We start from the raw sequence: 25,148 nt of genomic DNA on the forward strand, positions 1-25,148 counted from the left end.
ATTTATTTACTTATTACATTTAAAAAAATCTGAAACACAATGAAATATGACTGTTGCTTTTCAGAATCATCTTTATTTGCCAAGTATGTCCAAAAAAAACCACAAGGAATTTGTCTCCGGTAATTGGAGCCGCTCTCGTACGACAACAGACAGTCAATTGACAGAGAACACTTTTGAGACATAAAGACATTGAGGAAAAAAATAAATAAATCACAAAACCTAGATTTGGCAATATATGCTTTTTCGGGACGATATTTCATATCGCAATCCTGAATATTCAATGACTTAATGAATGATAAATTATTTTTATTCCCATTTTAATTAGGATTTTAGTTTGTCTTACAGTACAGCTAAACATGAATATTTAACAATGTACGTTTTTTAAAAAAGGATGAATATTATTCTACAATGTAGGTATAATTGGTATTTACTCATTGAAACAATTTGCAATCGAGAGGCCAAATTTCAGACTCTTGTTACCCATGGCAACAAGACCAACGAGAACATGAACCTCAATGCAACATCATTGAATGCATCTAAAACATAATACAGAATATCTAGTAAAGCTTAGTAATACAAATAAAGAAACAATGTAAATGCTTACATCATCATGTCTTCTTCTTGTGCTGTAATGTGGCAGGAGCAGCAGTGATGAGCTATTTTTAGAAAGTCCACTTTTGGACACTCGCCTTCTAATTTTAGCCTCGTTGGAAGTGTCTACTGACAAACAAACACTATCTCTGTGTTGCATTTAGGACATGAAGGGCATTTGTGTGTCAGAGCGTCTACTGACAAACACTCTCTGTGGTGCATTTAGGACAAGTAGGACATAGGTGTGTTGGGCTGTCTATTGACAAACACCCTTTGTGGTGCATTCAGGACACATTGGATGTTTGTGTGTCAGAGCCTCTACTGACAAACACAGTGGTGCATTTAGGACACGTAAGAGGAAGGACATTTATGTGTCGGGGCGTCTATTGGCTAACAAACCCATCCATCCATCCATTTTCTGAGCCGCTTCTCCTCACTAGGGTCACGGGCGTGCTGGAGCCTATCCCAGCTATCATCGGGCAGGAGGCAGGGTACACCCTGAACGGGTTGCCAGCCAATCGCAGGGCACATACAAACAAACAACCAGTCGCACTCACATTGACACCTACGGGCAATTTAGAGTATTCAATGAACCTACACGCATGTTTTAGGGATGTGGAAGGAAACCTGTGGTGCATTCAGGGTGCGTAGGATGTTTTTGTGTCAGGGCATCTATTGACAAACATTCTCCGTGGTGCATTTTTGACACGTGGGACGTTTGGGAGTTAGGGCGTCTCGTGAAAAATACTATCTGTGGTTCACTCAGGACCCATAGGATGTAGGACAGTTGTGCGTCTGAGTGTCTATTGACTAACAAACCCTCTAGCATGTTGCATTTATGACAAATAGGACATTTGTGTGTCAGGGCATCTACTGACAAACGCTATCCATGTGGTGCATTTAGGACACGTAGGATGTTCGTGTTTGTCTCACCCGACAGTTGCTCAGCTCTTCGGCTCTCACTATCAACGTTCCGCATTTCTTCCCAGGAATTCCGCTGGAACACATCACAACATGACAAGTACCTTAGCTTAGTATCATGTGACACGTTTTAGTCCTCCATTTTCTTTTCTACTTTTGTGCTGTGTTTCAAACACATGAGAAATCAGGAAACTTCCTATCTGATGTTTGATGATATCCTCCCATATTATCTGGTCCTATTGTAGCACACTAGTGGATATTAGACACCTAGCTGGCATTATCTTAGCAGATATTAGCTGGCTAAATACCATATCTGCCTGTACAGACGTTTACTACTGTCCTAGGTTGATGCTAGCATGCTAGCTGATAATAGCTGGTGCACTGGTAAAGTGTAACTTGACATTACCATCTTAGGAGATAGCTACTGGCTAACTGGTACAGTAAATGGTTATTTGAAGTTACCGTAATAGCCGATAATAGCTGGCTAAATATTAGCGTGCAAGTTGATAAGAGCTGGCTAACTGTTAGCATGCAACTTGATAGTACTTGGCTAACTGGTAAACTGTAGTTTGACGTTAGCTTGCTAGCCAATAATAAGCTGTCTAACTGTTAGCGTGAATGCCAATAATGGGAGTATAATTTTTAGTGATCTAGCCTACAGCTAAATGATAAACTGTAATGTGACATTAGTATGCTAGCCTGTAATAGACATTATAAAACGATCACCTACACCGGTCATTAGACTTAATAAAAATGATTTATTTATTTATATTCTCTTCTTTTATGTTTCGATACAACACACTGGATGGATGGATGGACTGGAATGGATTAAAGGCATTTCAATTCATTTCAATGGGGAATTTTTTTAAATATACAAAGCAATTAAGTTACGAACTTGGGTACGGAATGAATGAACTCAAGTCAGTTAGTCAAGGTACAACTACTGTGTACTAGGAAATATTCTTGTTGTGCGACTCACATCAAAGCTTTCTCCAAGCGGCTTCCCAGCGAGCCAACGATCTCCCCCAGCGTGCAAAACGCCTGGCCTAGGAAATCCTGCATGGGCAAAAATAAAATAATAATAAAAACATGCTACATGACAAATATGTCATGGAAACATATAGTGGATCATTTCAAAAAGTCAGTACAGTAGATCTTTCATCCAATAGTCATATTTCACTATGTAAAGCGTAAAGTAACTTACTGTACAGTCTGCATACAATGTTACAGTAGTAGTCATCAAAATGTGACTAACAGTAGAAAGTGACTTTCCCCTCTATAGAAACCCATAATTAAAAAATACGTATGTTTGAAGAATCGTTTATATTCAATTCAGTGTATAAGATGTAGGATAAAATAGGCTTATGTTTTTCTTAGTCCCTTTTCAACATGTTAAGCTTTTATGTTGCTTATTGTTTGTTATAAGATTGGCTGAAAGTGGTGCAGAAAATGGATGGCTAGTATTGGTTGACTACTTTGATCTGACCGAGTTTGCTTTTTTTGTGAACTCCCACATTTAATTAATTGATTCAGCATCATGTATCAAGTTGTGTTCAGCACAGTAAGACTAGTGGTTAGCACTTCTCAGGCTGTCCCTGTGTGGAGTTTGCATTAGCGGGTGACACGGGAGTGTATTTTCACTCCCGCTCTCTCACACTCCCAGAAAGATTGATCTCATTTCCCCACCCGATGCCAAGCCAAAACTTTACAGAATCCCACTCCCCAGAACTTTTTTTTAAAACCCCCCAAAAAATCTTCAATAAGCGGGGATAAACTCCCAATAAAGGTTTTCATAGTTGGTACCTCCCAAAAAAATAAAAAAATAAATAAAAGAAAAATGAATATTCAAATATTTAAAAAGTTGAAAAAAAAATATATTTTTTTTCCTCTAAATCCATGAATGGGTGAACCCACAGATGTTGAGCTGAGAGTATACAGGTCTCCACTTTACTGACCGGTCTGTTTATTGTCTATATGTGCCCTGACATTGGCTGGGGACCAGTCTACGGTGTACCCCGCCTCTTTCCCAAATTCCCCAGGGATAGGCTCCAGCTATTCCAGTGACCCTAATGAGGACTAGTGCTACAGAAAAAGGATGGATGGAATTGATATGGCTCCTGAATGCACTTTTCCTTGTCGGAGGCCTTAAATTTCCCAGCGTTCTTGACTGCAGCACGCTAGTTTTGACATGAAGACCAACAACTGAGAGGGGAAGAGGCCTGCTAGTGGTGTCCTTGTCCGTGTCTGGAGGGCCTCCACAAGAGGATTGGCTGGAGGAGCATCAACAACAAGTCTGTGCAATGATATATACACACGCGCGTGTTCAGATCCTGCAGGCGCAAAACTGCTCCAAAGACGCTCGCCAGAACAGAGCCCCAACACAGCGAGGTCGTCCTCCTCTTGATGAGTAAGAAACATGACAAAAAAGGTCTGACCTTTGCAAGAGGAGTTAGCTGGAAATCATATTCAACTGCAAATGCACAGCTGAAGCCAATTGCAATGTATCTCACCACGGCAATTCTGGGTTTCCTTATCATCATTGGCTGACAAGAAATCTCAAAATCAAAAGAAATGTTTTGATCCAGAAATCAACAAAATAAATTATGAATGGATAAATGTATATTTATGTTTAAGTGTCATTTCCCAATGAAAATGCAAGTACAGTGGAACCTCGATTTAATGGACTGGATTTAACGGACTTTTCAATTTAATGGACAGAAAATAGTGTCCAGTTGGAACTAAAAACAAACACCCTCCTGTGCACCAGCGAGGTAAGCTTGGATAAACCTGAAAACCTTTATTTTAAACATTTTAAAGGTTTATTTTTAAATATTTATTTACAATAATTTTGTACTGTAATGGGTGTTTTTAGGCTACGAAAATAAGTACAAAACAATAACTTTGTACTGTATTGGTGTTTTAAGCCACAGAAAAGTGCTCAATTTAACAGAATCGAATATAACGGACGACTCCTCCCCCTATTAGTCTGTTAAATCGAGGTTCCACTGTATCCCGAAATTTTGGCAGTTTTACTTTTATTCCCCTGTGATTAACCAATGAAAAGTATGTATCTCCAAATGTTAATTCACCCCACAAACAAGTAAAAAAAGTGGAGCTATTTGTTTTTCATCAAACAGCGATGACATACAGTATAAACATTAATGATTGTGCCACGCTTGTTTCAACATTCATTAGCAAAATAAACGAGATATAAATAAATAAATGTATTTATATCTCGTTTATTTTTTGTCATACTCGTTTATTGACAAATTTATACGAGATATAAATTTGTCAATAAACGAGTATGACAAAAGGGAAAATAAAAGCTCTTAAATTCACATAAGTGCATGTTCTGTCAGCACATGCTTACCCCGCGGCCATATCTGTACAAGGTACGTAAACAAAGCATAGGGGCTGGAACGACTGAGCTACTGTACTTGTGAGCTTTTATGAAAAACATCATTTTTTGATGATGATAGTGTTATTTATAGCTGGGCATCTAGATATGGGCGCGTTCATGGACAATGGGGCCACGTGCCAGATCTGCAATCCCACACATCCACGGCGCCGACAGGACGCATTCAACCATCCTCGGCCTTCATGCTGCGCTCAGATGGAGCCCCGGAGCATTATGGGTAATTGAATATGGGTAAGGGTCTGAGGGGTTACCACAATCGGCCAGGAAGAGCTGAGGGGTGGTGAAAACATGTAATGTATCGGCCAGTGTTGCAGTATATTTTAGTGAAATGGAGGGGAAAAAAAACGTATCTCCAAATTTGGCTTTTTTATTTTTATTTTTTATTTTTATAAATTATCGTTACCATACAATAAAAAGCATGTTTCTCCAAATTTTCTTCATTTTTGTTATGTACTGTACCTCCATTGCCTCATCATCATTTTGTGTGTGTGAAATCCATCCATTTTCTGTATCGCTTATCCTCACTAGAGTCACGGGCGTGCTAGAGCCTATCCCAGCTGTCTTCGGGCGAGAGGCGGGGTACACCCCGAACTGGTCGCGGCACATAAAAATTATGTATGAATGTATATTTTATTGTAACTATCCAATAAAAATAATGTAAAAATCTGTAAAAATCATGGATCTGTAAATGTTTTTAAACATTTCAAATTTTGTATTTTCAAATTCTTTTGTTGCTGTCCCAATGAAAATCACGCATGTCTTAATGTTTGCTGATTTTTATGGTCATTGTCCAATAAAAACCATGCATCTCCAAATATTTTATTTTAATTTTATTTTATCACTGCTATCCACTGAAAATAATGTAATATCTACATAGTAGATATTTATCATCGTCTAATAAAAAACAAGCATCGCCAAATGCTATGTATTTTTATTTTATTAGCACTGTCCAGTAAAACGCATGCACTGTATCTCCATATTGGACATATTTAAAAACAAACATCACCATCCAATAAAAAGCATGTATCTCCAAACTTTATATATATTGTTTTATTTTGCATTGGTGTCCAATAAAAAAAAATAAAAGCATGTATGGCCATCATCTTTTTGTCTTTGCGTGGATGTAACACCATTTTTTTCATTTCATCGTCACTATCTACTATAAATCATATATGTGCAAATGTTTTAAAAAGTTTACCTTCACTGTCAATGACACGCATGCTTCTTAAAATGTTGTATTTTAGTAATTTGGGGATTTTTGTAGTCATTGACCAATAAACAGCATGTACTGTATGTCCAAATGGAATTAAATTTTATTTTACAGTATTTTTTTTTCCAAAAGAATTGATACTATGATATTGACGGTGATAAAACAAATCGAGACACTCACGTGTTTGGAGAGGTTGTCGCTTTTGCAGTCCAAGTCGTACCTGAGCAAAGAAGAGACGCAACATTAAAGTTTATTAGCCAACTTAATCAGCCCACACTCAATGACAAAAACTGAAATGTTTCACAATTTAGCGTCACCCATCTGTCTTATCAACATGATTCAAATTTGGTAGCAAATGAACAAAATGTCATCTGGAAATAGCCAAAATGATCGTCAAATGGCCACTTCAAACCAAAACGGCAGAACTTTTGTGTCTTTTAAGGCAGGCGGGGCTTCTTGAGATATTTTTTTCTTGGTGGGGGTCTACACATGACAGACATGCCTACTAAATTTCACTTTGTGGACCAAAACTGGCCTTGCCGGCTGAATTTCCATCCATCCATTTTCTGAGTCGCTTATCCTCACAAGGGTCGCGGGAGTGCTGGAGCCTATCCCAGCTATCATCGGGCAGGAGGCGGGGTAGACCCTGAACTGGTTGCCAGCCAATCGCAGGGCACATATAAACAAACAACAATTCGCACTCACCTTCACACCTACGGGCAATTTAGAGTCTTCAATCAACCTATCATGCATGTTTTGGGGATGTGGGAGGAAACCGGAGTGCCTGGAGAAAACCCAAGCAGGCACGGGGGAGGACATGCAGACTCCACACAGATGGGGCTCAGATTTGAACCCCGGTCCTCAGAACTGTGAGGCAGACGCTCTAACCGGTCGATCACCGCGCCACGGCCAAATTTCCAAAAATTCAAAATTTCCAGGTACATATTATTCCTATTTTCATTATTTTGTATGGGGAATAAATACTGTTTAAGAATGGTTAACGTCGTTTTACAACATCTGAAACATTGTTGTGACATGATGAAAACATACAAACCTTGGCAGAGGTAATGTGGAGATGCTGTGTGTGTGTGTGTGTGTGTGTGTGTGTGAGAGCGTGCTGGCGGCACCGTTCGCCTCTGTCACTTTGGACGCCTCATGAATCATTCATGTAATCCTATTTCATAATGAGACACACCGACAAGTGTGTGTGTGTGTGTGTGTGTGTGAGAGAGAGAGAGAGAGAGAGAGAGAGAGAGAGAGAGAGACAGAGAGAGAGAGAGAGAGAGAGAGACAGAGAAAGTGAAGGGAAGGGGAGCATTAAAAACAACATGATGGATGTATGTTGATTCGACCATGCACACACACACACACACACACACACACACACACGCGCACACACGGATATCCCGCGGCGCCTTGCGAACACAAATTTGTGGATGACATCACTCGGCACTGCGTCAGATAGGATTCCGCTTCCTGTGTTCCTGTGCTGTCTGCCCTCTTTTTGGGGGTCTGGCTTTTAGGAGGGGGGCTCAGAGCTCCTTTGATGATTAATGACACACGCACACGAAAGAGGCCGCAAACCAATACACTAGCGTATGGAAAGCCGTTTATTTGCTATCCTTGCTTTCCAGCTTAAGGGCCACGTACTAGTACACTCTTTGTCCTCACTAGGAAGACAATTCAGTGCACTTACGGAACAACTAGGGCGCACTAGTAGCTGACGAGCAATGGTTTTCCACTACTAGTGCCACTTTTGGCTTCTTAGTATGCAATTGAACCTGACTAGTAAACGCCCGAGATGCACTAGTAACACCACTGGGCCAAACTAGTAGACGTGTCACGTATTAGTAGCCTCCTGGACCTTACGAGGAGCACCAAAATGCCCACCAGGCAACTCACTAGGAGTTTTTAGTTGTCCTATTACTTGTAAGATAAAGTTGTCCTACTAGTGTGTAAACGCTTTCCTTAAAGCCATTTGGGCATTTATTCCATATCCTTGATGATTCCCAATCCTAATACTCCAGAATATACTGGGGAAACATGAACAAAAAACATTAGAAATAACAAATACATTTTAAAAATTTATAAATTTTTATCTATAAACATTTTCAAATCAGACAATAATAAAACTGAAAATCTATTTTTTAAATAATTTCAGTTGCTCTTTGGATTTAACACGCTGTAAAAACAAAATAATAATAAAAATAATAATTTACTTATATTATTCAATGATTAAACATATGTTGAATGTACATCCAAAACCATTGTAAAACCACTGAACATTAAAAAATAAAAAAAGTTAAAAAATTAATTAAATTAAACACATTCAAAAAAGAAAAAAATATAATTTAGATGATCTTTATTTTAAAAATAAATTAACAATGCAATCCATCCATCCATCCATTTTTGCAGGTGAGCTGGAGCCTACCCCAGCTGATAAAACATAATGGTTAATTTTTATATTATATTTTTAAGATGTTGCATTTTGTAAATTTTAATTGTATGTATTTGTTTTTTAAATTGTGTCTGTTTTTTTAAGTTGTTTTTTGTAATGCTGGGGAATACAAACAATGGTTAAAAGTAAAATTTTGTACTAAAAAAAAAAAAAAAAAAAGTTTTACATTGCATTTTTGAATTTTTAGAATGTTTAATTGTGTACTTTTTCCTCCATTTAGTTTAGTTATGATGGTACTAATGATGACTTTAAGCTTTCCTCCTCAGGATGTGTTCTCCTGATGGACACCTCAGCATTCCCATCACCGTCTCCACAAAACGCCTTCAAGTCAAATTGGTTTATTTTTCCTCTCCAAGTGCAACCAAGTGGAATGAGAACGCTGCTCGGGAAGAAGAAAAAAAAAAAAGTGACAAGAAAATGTGTCTTTTATTTAAAAGGCGGAATAACGTACATCTCCCTCCCGCACACAGCATGAATATTTCACTCTTAGCTTGGCTCCAATGCATGGAGAGCGGTGCATGCACACATGCACACTCACACACGCAAATCAATGGTTAACTCACAGGTCGAAACGTAGATTCTGCCGCTCTTCAAAGAAATAATCCAAGATAAACTTGCGCACGAAGTCGGGGTTGAGCGTGTTGTCGATCACTTCTGTCCTGCCAAACTGTATTTTTTTTTAAATCACATCAAATATATTATATCATACTGTAAATATTTTTTATATATGCTAACACACAGTTGCTAAATGGGACACTGTAAATTGGATGCTAAATGGGACAGTAGAATGTTTCAAGTTACAAAGAACAGTCTGTGTGTCTGAAATTATATTTTTTTGTATTATTTAAACTGTTGAAAAATCTGAAAATGTAAACCATTATTTAAAGTGAGGAATTAAAAAGAACACACAATTATAAAATCAAACTTAAAAATTAAACAAATAAAAATAACTTTAAAAATGTTTTAATTTTGAATGCCAATCTGTTGTCTGGACACCAAAAACCACAGGACGAAATTTTAATTATTTTATTTTTAAATACATGAAAAATAAAAATGACAAAATAAAACAAAATGCCTATGAATATTCTCATTCATCCAGATCATGTAATTCTCAGGGCATTGAAACGATCGCAACTGGACTGTTCTGTTTGTCGTAGAAGATGTTCATGCAACAAGGTTTAAGGCTTCTTTATACTCGCGCGGACGGCGACTGCGCTGACGTCACTGCGGCTATCCCACACGCAGTTTTCCTTTATACTCGAGCGCAACACACGCGCTCTGTTTTGAACGTGTGCTGCAGTTCTCCTCCAAGTCAGGGGTGTCGCTATGGCTGGCATTGGCTAGGACGCAACATGGTGGAGTTTCCTCTGCATTTTGTGGCCAAATCCGGTACCCGTTTTTACTTTCCTTTCCGGAACAAGGAACAAAACAACAACAATGGCGACTGTGGAACAGAGTCTGCTCGAACAAATGGAGCTACATGACCAGATGAAACGTTTAATTATGCTGCAAAATCGATCGAGAAGGCAGCGGCGTGGGTGCTATGTGGAACCGGGAGGAACGCTGATTACATAATCACAGCATGTGACTAAAACGGACCAATCACGAGAGATTATCTCTGCGGCATTCTACGCGCAGCAACAATTTTTGCCCTGTGCGCCTCAAGCTATGCAGAGGGGCCACGCGGGCCAATTCGTCGGTCACGTGATGCAATGCGGGCGTTGTCGGCCGCGCGACCACGGGAGTATAAAGAGGCCTTTAGGGTTGGCTAGTGAAAAACTCCACTATTTATCCTCCAAGTTAGAGGCATGCCCCAAACCACAGATGGCATCACTCTTTAGGAATGCAAAACGAGGGTCGTTAAGATGCCTTCCAGAGAGACCACTGTTCGTCCACTACAGTGATTAGGTAGAAACTCCCTCATTAATATTCCATTCAGTTGTAAAGTGGTAGTGGAGCGGCTGAGGAGGCCGTGTTTTTTTGGAGGCAGAATTATTGAGTTTCTTTGGAATGGACGAAAGGACAGCATTGCAAGAGGGAGATAGGTGATGTCGTGAGCCACCCCCTCTGTTAGCAATGGTCTTCCCACTTTCACGTAGAAGGTCTCTCTCACTCATCTTTCAAACCATCTGACTTCCATGTCAGGAATATATACACATTTTGTCCTCAAAATAATTCTGTTTCTCTTGGAAGTGCAGGTAGAGACAGCTGAGTCTTGACCTGAAGAGTTTGCCCGTCTGTGTTGTGCCATGCGTCTACTCAGTGGTTGCTTAGTTTGCCTAATGTATGTATCTGTGCATTCCTCACTAACCCTTACCCTAACTTGACCACATACACCAGATTGCTTTTCTGGGTGTCCAGTCTTTGGGGTGTGTGTGTGTCCAGTCTTTGGGGTGTACCAGCCTTTGTCTCCAGGTGTTACCAGGTTTGAAACGTACCAAAATGTTGTGTTGTCTAAAAATCTCTTTCAGACCGAACTGATCCATACGGAATGAAAATATTGTTGTTGTCTAAAAAATTAATACAAACTAAAACATCAATCACAACAATCAAAATTATATTTTACTTTTAAAATTTAACTAATAACAAAAACATAAAATATACATATATCATTAATAATCAAATATGAAACATTTTGAAAATAAAAAAGTTTAAACCATTTTAAATAATAAAAATGTTATTTTTAATGTTAGAGTAAAATTTTTCATCAGCATTCAGATCTCAAGCATTGTTATAAAAATGTGTTAGTACAAAAGTAATTGTGTGCGCGCTGCTCTCTGCACAAAAAGACCTTTAATGACACCAGTAGCCAGCAACTGTAGCGCCAACGCATCCCACTGGGATACAATTACACTAATACGGACTTTGCCCATTAGAAGGCATCAAAGCATCGTGTTAACCTGCTCGCTGGCATTTGGGACCCTTCCCGTGTGTGATGCATAATACATTTGTTGACAGCAAACACCAGAAGAAACGTTTGAGCCTCTTGTGGCGCAAAAACTGTGAAAACAACAATCTTGTTCCTTTTGTTAGTGTCTCAAAGCAGTCACCAGCCACCATTTTATACTAAAAAAAAACATTTGTGACTCACCTCTCTCCATTCCCTGTTTGCTATCCCCTGAGTGTACAGCACACAGACTGTGGAGAGGAGGATGAGATGGAGAGAAGAGTTTAACCAGAACATTTCAACAGTGACAACTTCATGCTGACGAGCTGAGAGCGTGTTTTCCCCCGTACGCCGTTGTGGCGGGAAAACTCCCTAATTAAATGTCACTAGAAGTTTGCCTTGCAGTGTGATGATATGTCAGTGGAGGGAGGATGGCAGGAGAGAGGAAAGAGGAGGCGGGGGGGCAAGGTTGTTGTTTGCGTAGGTGGGAGAGGAAAAACGAGGTTAGAGTGCGGCGGAATGTCCTTATCGAGTGAGGACGGTCGATAATATTGACATGCGAGCGTCTCCCGTCCCTTGGGGGAGTCTCTGTGTTTCCCCCCCCTAGCGCGAAGACGTCACGCTGGTGGAGAAGCAGAGTGAGGCGATCATCCGGCACTAAAGTGACATTGCATTAGCATTCGCGCCACCACCACCATTGCCATCGCCGGCGCTACTGTACTGGAGCTGTGCTTGTCTCGCAAAGTGCAAGGTAATGATGTCATTGTAACGAAGGTTTGAGAACATATAGCGAACATCTTTTATGCGTTTTTTACAGTAGGCCTAAACAGGCATCTTCGATACGCTGTATGTGTTGCTGATCCATCTAGGGTTAATTAAACTAATAGTTGTTTGAAGGTTTATAATTGTCGTAATATTGATACTGATTTCAGTAAGCAAACAAAATTTCAGTTGTTTGCTTCAGTAAGTAAACAAAAAAACATTTATTTATTTTTAGTCTCTATTGTGGATTTCAACCTATCGCAGATAGGTCTGTATCGTTTAGCATAACGGGGGTTCATTGTAGTCATCAAAAACATCTCCACATAAAGTCAGATCTGAAGCAGACTGGCCTTGACAAAATAGTTCCTAGAATATAAAAATGGGTGCACACAACATTGTGGAGCAACCTCGTCAGTCTTCTAAAAGTCTAATTGTCATTAAAGACATTGTCTTCACATAATATAAAAGCTGAGGCAGACTAAGCGAAATAAATGCATAGCTCTCCAGAAGACAAACATGAACACACACAACATTTTGGTGCGACGCCATCAGTCTACTGGAAGACTAATTGTCATTTAAGATGCTGTCTACACTATAACCTAAACTCCGACACTGGGTGGGCAGAACAAAAATGTCACATAGCTTGCTCTAAACAAAAACATAGCTACCACGTCAGTGTACTGGAATGCTAATTATTGCGAAAGACACCAGCCCAACATAACTTAGGGCAGAAAGCATACTTGGCGGAACAAATTAGCTCATTTCGGAACATAAACATGAACACACACACCATTGTGGAACGATCATCGGAGTCTACATGAATGCTGTTTGTTTTTTAAGCTGTCGTCTTCACATACTATATCTGAGGCAGACTGGGAAGAAGAAATAAACTGCATACCTCTCCAGACGAGGAACATGGATGCACACAACATTGTGGAGCCACCTCAGTCAAATGGAGGGCTAATTGTCATTAAAGACACCTTCTGCACACAGGGCTTTAATCTCCCGTATGCTGAAGTCAGAAAAGGCACGCAGCTCAAATTACAAGTCTTTTCAGTTACAATCTATTCCTTGGTCGTTACAAGCGGTACAGAAAAAAAAAAGGCTTTTCAATTCATGTCAATGGGGAATATTGATTTGATACACGAGTACATTGAGTTACGAGCTTGGTCACCGTAGCACTTTATGGGAAACCAAAAGAGGAGGAGGAAGGTTGAGCATCCTCGCCAGGGCCAACGTTTATGCAAGGAGGCACTTGTGCTGCGTCCATGTCTCTACTATGCTGACAGTCACTGGCCACAGTCACACAGCATTAGAGCGCCTCAGCACACACACACACACACACACACAAACACACAGACACACTCACACGGCTAGATATTCAGGGCCCCGGGCACACACTGGCGTACCATATTCATATTAGCTTATAAAGCCGGATGAAATTCCACTGTTTGTGCATATTACCGTTCTTATATATACACATACTGTATGTGAGTGTGTTTGTGTGTGGGTATAGTATGCTTCAGTAAATTGGGGAAAAAAGGGGTGATGGCTAGAGAAAAAGCCCCAAATTCTAAAAGTGAAAGAAGCCACACTTGCTCATGGGTCACCCTTCATTTTGTTTAATTGACTTCTAATTATGTATTTTATATTTTATTATATGTTATACTTCTTTCGTTTGAGACACCCTGGTCACAATTAGAGGTAAAAATATTAATCGACAACTAATTGATTATCAAATTAATTGATAATTTTTGATAATCGATAGTTTAGAGACCTTGTTTAACTGTCCACCTCCTCGAAATTTCAGCCTCTCAAAAGTAAATATTAATAATTATATTTATTAACATAATAAGGGGCCGACTGGTTAGCACATCTGCCTCACAGTTCTGGGGACCAGGGTTCAAATCCCGGCCCCGCCTATGTGGAGTTTGCATGTTCTCCCCGTGCCTGGGTGGGTTTTCTCCGGGCGCTCCGGTTTCCTCCCACATCCCAAAAACACGCGTGCTAGGTTGATTGAAGACTCTAAATTGCCCGTAGGTGTGAATGTGAGTGCGAATGGTTGTTTGTTTCTATGTGCCCTGCGATTGGCTGGTGACCGGTTCAGGGTGTACCCCGCCTCCCGCCCGAAGATAGCTGGGATGGGCTCTAGCAGCCCGCGACCCTAGTGAGGATAAGCGGTAAAGAAAATGGATGGATGGAACATAATAAGGCAGTAAAGGTTAATATTTACTGTATATTGATTATAATAAAGCAGCCTGATTATCTTTGTGTTTCATCAAAAATAGTCTTCAAAGAATTTAATTGATGCTTTTGTAAACATTAACAAGTCTGCAGTGGGCCGTCAGTGAGCCTGATATTAAAATTAAAGACCGTTTAGAGTCAACATAGAATCTAAATGTAAATAAACATCAAAGATATTTAAAGTCTACAATGAAACTAACATTAGAATTAGATTCTTGATTGTCATTGCACAGCTTACATAAAAATCTGAGACAATTTGGCGTCTTCGGTGAGCCTGACAACTATCAAAAACAATTTGGGGTCTTTAATTAACTAACATACTGTACATAATTTTGTAAACATAAAAGACAATTCAGAGTATTCAATTAACCTAACTTCCATTATTCTAGACAGACAATTTGGAGTCTTCAATTAACATGAACATAAATCTCATTTTGTAAACATCAATGTACATTTATTCTTCATTGAATCTAATGTTTTTTTTAAACAACAGATAATTTAGTCTTTGATGAACATAACGTATGTATTTTTTGCATACATCAAAGACAGTTTTGATTTGGCAACAAATCTAATGTACCGTAATTTCTCGTGTATAATGCGCACCCTCAAAGTTGACCTCAACATTCTGGAAAACCCTTCTACCTATGTATAATGCATTTTTACATTGCATGATTTTGCTTCTACCCATATAATCAAAACATGAAGTATTATCTGTATTTTGTTAGTTTTTTCAAAGAATTATTCTGAAGTTCAGCACTTTATTTGAATACGTAATACTTTCTTTTTATTTACTTGCTCTTATTTTGAAATTCACAGCCCTACTTTTATTTATTAAATGAGAAAACACACAGTTGTGCTCATATGTTTGATTACCCAGGCAGAATTTGTAAGAAGGATACAATTCTTGAAAGAAAACATGAAGGGCCAGGCGAAACTAATTTTATTTCATTTTAATTGGATTCAAAATTAAGCTGTCAAGCATTTCAGAAAAGCATTACCATTAGACAAAACATAACCATAAATAAATTAATTATGTCGTATTTATAAAAAACCAACTATATTTCATAAATTCTGCCAGAGTATGTAAACTTTTATACAATTGTAAAATTGTATATTTATGCAGTCATGCGTACTCCTGTCATATTGGAATGAAACTGTAGGCTACACCTTTTTATAACCTCTAGGTGGCGGTAGCATATTAGAATGAAAGGGTACACCTTTCTCATAACCTCTAGATGGTGGCTTACATTTATAAAATGTGAAAGTTTTTTTCATTTTCCCCTGTATAATGCGCACTATTGACCTTTGACATTTTTTGGGAGGAACAAAAATGTGCATTATACATGAGAAATTACAGTATGTATTTTTGTAAACAACGGCAATTTTGAGGTGACTTCACAATTGTTTTTGGAAACATCAAAGACTACGTCTTCAATAAATCTAACGTATGTGTTTTTGTACACACAAAGACAATGTAGTTGTAAACACAAAAACAATTTATAACAAACTTACAAATGTAAATGTTTTAATAAACATCAAAGTCAAACCCAAGTTCTCGACAAACCTTTGGCAGTGAAAACCTCAGTCAATTTCAAGTTGGCAACAAACCTAATGTATGTGTTTTTATAAACAAAGACACCTTGCTTTTGTTAAACATCATAGACAATTTTGATGCGCTGGTTGATCGTCTGGCCCAGGTTGAAGGGGAAAGATCGTAGGTTGTAGTTTCGGTTTGAAATATCTTTTGTGACACCAGTCCTGTCTTTTCGTAAACATCAAAAATACAATTTGAATAACAATGGACCTCGTTGTCTTTTTGTTATGGGTCCACAACAATAATGTTTGGACAAAATGTATTTGAAAGCGTGCACCCAGACACACACACACACGTACACGTACACACACACACACACGCACACAAACGCGCACACACACAGCAATGCAGATAGCCCGTGTATGCTGATGCTTCATGTTGGATTAAAGGACAACTAAGCATATGCAACCAGATGAGACCCCAACTCACTGTACGACATCCACAATGCTACATGGAATAATAATAACATGCAACTCTGTGGCCGACCATACCAACTGACAAAGTGTAGACTAGGTCGCTCCACAATGTTGTGTACATCCATGTTTACGTTCCATGGAACTACACGCCTTACAAGTTCCACCCAGTCTGCCTCAAATCTAACGTGACGCGTAGTAGTGGCATCTTTAATGACAATTAGCATTCCAGTAGACTGATGGGCTCGTTCCACGATGTTGTCCATGTTTATGTTCCAAGGACCTATGAAACTCACAGTGTATGTTCTGCCCATTCTTCCTCACAGCTTCTATTTTGTGGAGACAGCATCTTTAATGACAAATAAAATCCCAGCAGACGATAGGGTCACTCCACAATGTTGCGTTTGTCCATGTTTATATCCCAGGGAGCTATGTCACTTATTTTTCCTGCCCAGTCTTCCTCAGATGTTACGTTATTTGTAGTGGAGGTATTTTTCATCACAGTTAGCATTTTCAGTAGACGGAGGGAGGCGCTCCACAATATTGTGTGCGTACATGTTTGTTATTTTTCCCGCCCAGTCGTCCTCAGATCTTACGGTATGTGGAGACAGCATCTTTATTGATGATTAGCGTTTCAGGAGACAGACAATTGGTCACTCCACAATGTTGTGTGAATCAGTGTTAATGTTCTGGTGTGTGTGCGCGCGCACGTGTCTTACTGGGATCCGATTTGGAGAATGTGTCTCGGTCCAGCAGGTTTCTAAAGAACAAGAAAACAAGAGAGACAAACATTAGCACTAATTGAAAAGCCTCCTAATTAGCTTCTTCCTCAGCAAATGCCAAAAAACAACAACAACAAAAAACCCAATCTCTGACCCACACCCTTTGATTGGTCGCCATTGAGGCAGCAGCATTAAAGAGACTCCAGAATGCAACCTAAAGTGGAGCTTATTAAATATTTCAGGCATGCAGTAGCCTGTTTTCTCTCGTTTTGCCTTCCCTCAGCACCATCAAATTTACATGATGCTGCCATCTTGGCTCTGCGGAACAAACGGGGAGGAGGAGGATGAAGATGAGGAGGATGAGGAAGATCCGACGTCGAGCAGCTGCTCTGAACCAAGGAACTCAATTAATAACATCGAAGAAGACGAGCTCGGAGGGAGACCCAAAGTGTTATGTCACCGACAAAACCAACAGGATTCTGATACAACACAATTATAAATAATAAGGTTATGATATATCGCAATGAAAGACAATAGGGTTCTGATATAATACAGGTAAAATAATTGATTTCGGATACAACAATTAACAATAATAGGGTTACGACATAACACAATCAAAAATATTTTTTGAATTATGTTGAATCATAACCTTATTATGATACAACATAATGAAAATTTATAGGGTTATGTTATAATGTACTTGAAAATAATAACATTCTGGAAGTGGCACAGGAAGTAGTATTATGTCCAACAGTAAGTAACACAGGAAGTAGTATTGCAGATTATGTAGCACAGGAAGTTTAATTGCATCCAATAGGAAAACAAACAGAAGGTAGCACAGGAAAATGTTTTATTGCTAACAGGAAGTAGCACTGGAAGTTGTATTATGGATGACAGGAAGTAGTGGAGGAAGTCGAATTAAAGCCAAGAGGAAGTGGTACAGGAAGTAGAATTACATCTGACAGGAAGCATTACAGGAAGCAACACAGAAGGTACAACTACGGAACACATAAATTAGAATTACGGCTGACAGGGAGTAGCATTACAAATAAAAACTCAAGGTGTAATTTTCCATTGGCAGAGTATGTGTGTGTGTGAGTGTGTGTGTGTGTGTGTGTGTGTGTGTGTGAGTATGTGAGTGTGTAATGTGCTAATGCCAGCAGTTGCTCCATGTTGCTGATAGGGCTATGAAGGAGTGCGTCGGGTTTGTTTGGACGATGAAGCTATCATGTTAGCTGGCGGGCGAGTGCAGTGTCGCTCGTGTCCCGTCTTGTTCCATCCTACTTGACAGGCGGCAAGCACGGTGCAGCCGCTGATGTCTAGCGATGTTTCTTCCGCTGATCCCAGCGTGGCCCAGATGGTACCAAGCCCCCCCCTCCCTCCCCGGAACTCTATCCCCAAAACTCCCCCTCCCTTAAATAAATGATAATAAACCGACGGGATGGCATCCAAGCGCTTCACGAGTGTGTAGGAGTGAGAAGTGGGAGACTTCACCTGCCAAATGGGATAAATGTTGGATAAAAAGCCAACAAATAAGGCAGCAAGCAATAATAAGTGCTTGTGTGCGCACACCCGAGGGTGTCCACCCGTTCTTGATCGAGATGCACACGTGTGTGTACATGTGTGTATGCGTCTCTTGTCTACTGTGTGTACATGCATATGTATGTGCGAACGTGTAGATGTGTGAATGTGTACGTGTACAAGTGAATGTGTATGTGTGTGTGTGTGTGTGTCAAGCATATTGTGTGTACATGTATCTGTGTAAGTGTGTGCATGTGTACCCGAGGGCGTCCACCCGGTCTTGGTTGAGATGTGTATGTGTACCTGTGTGTCCATGTACGTGTGTGTTAATGTGGGACGTGTCATTTGTGTCGTGTGTACATGTATTCGCGTACAGTATGTGTGTACATGTATGTGTGTTTACGTATACACGTACATGTGTATGTCTATGCATGTGTCCATGTATGTGTGTATCCCCGTGAGTTTGTGTGGGTTTTGTAGTGTTTGTGTGCGCACCTGAGGCCATCCACCCGATCTTGGTTGAGATATATGTGTGTGTGTCTAGATTTATGTATGTGTCATGTGTGTCAAGTGTCTTTGTATGTGTGTGTGTTTGTGTGGGCGCCTGAGAGCATCCACCTGATCTTGTTTGAGATGCAGGTGAAAAAAAGAAAAAAAAAAAAGTAAAAGGAAATGGCAACCCAGCGCGGGCGGCTCTGTGCTCATCAAACATTTACGGCAGCGTTTCCTGCCGACACAGGAATTACATTTGAATTACATTTGAACTCCCACCAGTGAGCCATCACGTGCTCGCCGCAACATGGCCGCCCCCTGCTTAAAAGCAGCTTTTGATACCAAAACAGATGAGACCAGCCTTCTATGCTTGGAAATGACGCACAAAAAGAAATAATACATTTCTAGTTACAGGCTTTGAGATGTGTACAAATACAGTGGTGCCTTGAGATAAGAGATTAATTCATTCTGTGTCCATGTTCTTAACTCAAAACATTCTTATCGCAAATCATCTTCCCCCGTTGAAATGAATGGAAATGCCATTAGTCCGTTCCAGCCGCCCAATCCCCCCCAGAATAATTTAAGGAAAGGAAAAACAGCACTCTATAATATTGCACTTTATAAAACCAGAGGGTAATAAATTTATTAAAAAGAATGTAAAGCATTAGACAATTTGTGCCGCATGAACTAATGTTTTTCATCCATAAGTGTGCTGCGCCTTCTGGTGTGGGCGCCATGGCCACCGGGAGGCGATATTGAATAGTACAGTCATGTAACCAACGAAGAAGAATACATTTCTTCTTCTGTTGTTCTACAACTCAGTAAATTGCTGTAATATTAGTCATTTTTTGTTTAGTATGAAGAATATATGCCTGTGAGTAATGCGATATTATCAGTTTATATGTGTTGTTCCACCATGTGCGTTCAAATATCCGTTTGGGTTCTAAAACCGTGACTGTCGATGCCAATGGCGTTTACCATTCATGTGGTCGTTTGTTAGCATTAACCTAGAAGACGTTCCTTAGACAACGTGTAATTGTCTTTATTTTATGCTTAGTTTGACCATAAACCTAAACTGGGACTGGCATTAAAAAGCTTGAAACCTCTCTTTTTTTGATGAGATGTTCACCATTTGTTAAAGTGCTGCTTATTGTGAAGGCAGTTGCATTTAGTTTACTGCCGCCATAAAGTGCTTCCATCTCAAGTTGGCACTCGCAAGTCAAAGCAAAAATTCGGCTGAATGAAGCTCATATCTCGAAAAACTCTGGTTACTCCTATCTCAAGGTACCACTGTAAACACATAACAATGGTGATGTATTAAAAGACAACTGCAGATAAGGGGGAGGCATCGAAACAACATGGATGCACACAACATCGTGGGAGCGACCACCTGTCAGATTTTACTGGAAAGCTAATCCTTGCTAAAGACGCCACATAACGTAGGATTCAACGCAGACTGGGTGGAACAAATAAATAGCATAGCTCTTCAGAACATAAATATGTACGCACACAACCACCTATCCCCCTAATGATATATCAATCGGTGTAAAAGATGCCGCCTCCACCAAATATAAGATCCAAGTCAGATTTGTCATAAATTATAACTTGTGTAGCTTTCTGGAACATAAACATGGATGCATACAACATTGTGGGGGAACCACCTGTCAGTCTACTGGAACAGTAATCATTGCTAAAGACGCTATCTCCACATAATGCAAGATCTGAGGCGTTCTTGGTGGTCCTTGTACATACAACATGGATGTGCACAACATTGCGGAGCGACCACATCCAACAATCTAGTGGAATACTAATTGTCTGGAAAGAAGCCGTGATCATATAACGTAGGCTCTGAGGCAGACTGGCCGGAACTAATAAGTAGCATAACTCCCCGGAACATAAAGAATGAGGCACACAACACTGTGGAGCAACCACTTGTCTGTCTAATGGAACGACAATCGTCATAAAAGGTGCTGTCGCCATTTAATGGAAAATCTGAGGCAGACTGAGAGGAACTAAGAAGTCGAATAGTTCCCTGGAACATAAACATGAATGCGCACAACCTTGTGAAGAGACCACTGGAAAGTTCATTGCTGTAAGAAAAAAACCAACAACAACTTAACTTCCACCTAAATACAAGAGGAAGTTGGGTAAAATCGAGCTTACACACATGCTTAATTGTCACAGTATAAGATAAATGAATAAAAATAATGAGACTTGGAAAAGCTAATTTGGAATTCCATCTTTTATGATGGGGAACACGGTACCGGGCGGGATAGAAGTACAGCGGGAAAGTGGGTCTGACTGGACAACAACTAACCCATTTGGACTTTAATGACCACAAGGGTGCGGTTTTGCCCAAAGGTTTTGAGACCCTATCACACAGCCTGGTAAAGTCAGCGGTTTCCATGTGCTTGCTCTGAATAAAATGCACCAACATTGAATCCAGGTACGACAGCAATTTACCACCTTTTGGAGGTGCTATCTAAGCCGTAACACAGTGGTGTGAATACCGCAATGCGTACACGGGTCTGAATGTACAACCCCATTTCCGATGAAGTTAGGACGTTGTGTCAAACATAAATAAAAACAGAATACAATGATTTGCAAATCATGTTCGACCCATATTTAATTGAATACACTACAAAGACAAGATATTTAATGTTCAAACTGATAAACTTCATTGTTTTTAGCAAATAATCATGAACTTAGAATTTTAATTTTATGGATTTTTTAAGTTTATCAGTTTGAACATTAAATATCTTGTCTTTGTAGTGTATTCAATTAAATATAGGTCGAACATGATTTGCAAATCATGGTATTCTGTTTTTATTTTTGATTAACACAACATCCCAACTTCATTGGAATTGGGGTTGTAATTAACTGTGTTGTTTTGCAAAAGCGCGCAATGTTATGGAAATATCCCGCCTTTGCTGGATTCTGTGTGAAAAAGGGTGTTAGGCAGATGAGTATATTTTGAGGGCGCTCTTTGTAAAAGGCTTCAGTCTTAGGACCCTTACTTTCTGATGGCAGGATGGGGGCAAAATCCTGCTTTGCTGGGTTTTGTGTGAAAGACACAAACGCTGTGTGTCAATTTTGAGGCATATTTGTGTGAAATATTTTAAAGTCTTAAACATAACTTCGCAATGCCTGTATGTAAAAGCAGCAGTTATTCTAGTGTCACCTTTTTCAAATATGGCATCACTGGATTCTGTATGAAAGAGGCAAAAAACTTATGGTGTTGAAGTGGGAATTTTGCACGCTCTATGTGTAAAAGTCTCGAAGTCTTGAAGGCATTTTTAGACTCTTTGTAAAGCAGCAGTTTTTGTGCTGCCTTGTAGCTTCACTGGGCTCAAATGTGGAAATTTTCCAGGATCACTGTGTGAAAGTCTTTATCCAATTTGATCTGCTAGTAAAAATGGCTTTTAGTGCTACTTTTTCCATGTGGCATAACTAGATTCTGTGTGAAAATCACAAAGTGTACTGTTATGGTTTTGACAGCATCTCTTTGCGAAAGGATTCTGTTTTGTTTTAGAACCACCTTTTTTCCATGTGGCTTCGTTGGATTCTGTGTGAAAGATAAAATCTACAGTGATTTTCTTTTGAAGTCTTCAAACCATTTCTACGCTGCCAGTAGATTTGAGTTTTTTTAGTGACCCCCCTTATTCCATGTAGCTTCGCTAGGCCTCTGTGTGAAAGAAAACTCTAGTGTTATGGCTCTGATGCTGCAATTTTGCTGGATCTCTAAGTGAAAGACCAAGTCTTAATCCAATTTTTACACAGCCTGTAAAAGCAAGGTTTTCTTTTTTTTTTTTTTTTTTTTTTTTAAGTGGCCACCTCTTTTTCATGTTACTTTGCTGGGTTATTTGTAAAAGACTAACTCTACCGTTATGGCACTGATGCTGAAATTTTGCAGGATCTCAATGTGAAAGCCTTCAAGTCTCAAACAGATTTTCAGAGAGTAAAAAAAAACATGTAGCTTCTTTGGATTCCGTGTGTAAGACACCAAATGTGGTATCTACAGTACTGGCTCTGATGGTGCAATTTTGCAGGATCTCTGTATGAAAGGCTTAAAATCTTAAACCAATTTTTACAATAACCATAAAATGTTTTAAGTGCAGTCTTTTCTTCCAACTGGCTTTGCTGGGTTCTGTGTTATGCTCTGAAGCTGCAATTTTACTGGATCTCTGTATGAAAGTCTTTAAAACCTAAGCCCATTTTTACACTGCCTGTAAAAGCTTCATTTTTATATGCCATCGCTTTGCTGAATTCCGTGTGAAAGAAGAAATCTACCGCTATACCTTTTGACGCTGTAGTTTTGTGGCATCTCTGTGTGAAGGGATTTCAATTTTAAAGGAAAATTTTCACTCCCTGAAAAAGTGATTTGTGTGTGTGTGTGTGTGTGTTGAAGACACAAGTGTTGTATCTACAGTACTGTTCTGGCTCTGATGCATGGCCTCTATGTGAAAGAGATGATGGACAGCAACAGTCCGATACAGGTTCGTGGTACTTTTGCTCAAAAAGTGCCTATACAGTAGTGCGCATTGATTCCACTCCTTAAAGGTTCTTCTTCATTGCTACATATTGTTGCACGCATGGTGTCTCTTTCTTCACCTAGACGAGGAAACCGAAACATTGGCGCTGACACATCGACTCGCCTCCCAGAGGGTCAGCGGGGAGTCTTCAATGGCGCCACATCTCAACGCGTCAATTCCTCCATGCCGCCTTCTGTGGGTCCTAAATGTCACGCGGTTCGAACTCCACAATGCGCTCGGACCCTGAGAGAGGCGACGGCAGTGTGATCTTTGACGCTCCGACTTTCCTAACATCTGCGTGGTCGCTCGATGCCGTCTGCTTGTGACACGCCATCACCCAAATGTGTGTGTATCCTTGTAACTATGAAACCTATGGCAAGACAACCATCTTCCAGACATTACGCACCACTCTAAAGTGACAAACCACAACGCCGATACCAGCACATGCAGAGGGGTGGGAAGGATTTTGAGTGGGGAAGGGGACTGAAGTGTGTTTACTGTCAGAGGGTCGCCTGTGATTTGCACCAGAGAGGCACCATCATTACACACAACATGTAGCAACTAGCAATTGCAACATCTTTGAAGGATCCCTGGAAATAGAAACTATGGCCACGTCAAAGCAAAAGTGGCAGACTTCCCATTTATTTTCAGACATGGCTTCTTGAGACTTTTTTTTGTAGGTTTACGTATGATAGACATGGCTAACAAATTTCATGTTGCTAAGTGAAACTAGCTTTGAGGGATGAATTTTTCCAAAGGTTCTGGGGTGCACAACTGAACCTAAAATGACTGCTTCAAACCAAAATGTTAGATTTCCTGTAGCTTTTCTGTCGTGGCTTCTTGACACTTTTTTGTGGGTCCACTCATAGACATGCCCAACAAATTCCATGTTGCTAAGTGCAACTGGCTTCGGGGGCTGAATGTTACAAAAATTCTGGGGTGCGCTCTTGCACCAATGGCGAGCCAACAAATTTTGCTACCAGGCTCCGCCCACACACAATGACAAAAACTGAAATGTTTTCTAATTTACTGTCACCCATCTGTCGAGTAGTCGCGCTTCAAATTTGGTACCAATCTGACAAAATCTCTAGGACAAGTCTGTCTTTGAAGGACCCCTGGAAATGGCCAAAATTGGCCTAAAATGGCAGACTTCTTGAGTGTTTTCAGGCATTGCTTTTCGAGACTTTTTTTGTGTGTCTACCTCATGACAGACATGCCGACCATATTTTATAATGGTATAAGAAAAGCTGAAGGTGAAGCCATCAAAGCTCAAAGGTGTCACTAATCATTCGGTCATGTGCAGTGTAGCTCGTGTAAAACGCTCACTGCTCAATTTTAATCCTGAGATCTATGAATCATTAACTATATTTACACAAGGCTGGA

General features: G+C 39.8%; 1 protein-coding gene across 3 annotated transcripts in view; it reads right to left on the reverse strand.

The window, feature by feature from the left end:
• LOC133403381 (copine-8-like) overlaps positions 1-25,148 on the reverse strand; it is a 67,717-nt gene that overhangs the window by 40,248 nt on the left and 2,321 nt on the right. The window contains exons 3-8 of one of the 3 annotated variants that reach the window (XM_061678352.1): positions 17,209-17,258; positions 11,690-11,736; positions 9,162-9,265; positions 6,321-6,360; positions 2,492-2,568; positions 1,525-1,588 (exon numbers count right to left, since the gene is read on the reverse strand). In XM_061678352.1, coding sequence (XP_061534336.1) covers positions 1,525-1,588; positions 2,492-2,568; positions 6,321-6,360; positions 9,162-9,265; positions 11,690-11,736; positions 17,209-17,258 — 382 coding nt within the window. Of the gene's footprint in view, positions 1-1,524; positions 1,589-2,491; positions 2,569-6,320; positions 6,361-9,161; positions 9,266-11,689; positions 11,737-17,208; positions 17,259-25,148 lie in introns of those variants that run through there. The other 2 variants (XM_061678353.1, XM_061678354.1) reach the window with 2 other exon arrangements.

Source organism: Phycodurus eques, chromosome 5, assembly GCF_024500275.1.
Source record: "Phycodurus eques isolate BA_2022a chromosome 5, UOR_Pequ_1.1, whole genome shotgun sequence".
NCBI classification, from domain to species: Eukaryota; Metazoa; Chordata; class Actinopteri; order Syngnathiformes; family Syngnathidae; genus Phycodurus; species Phycodurus eques.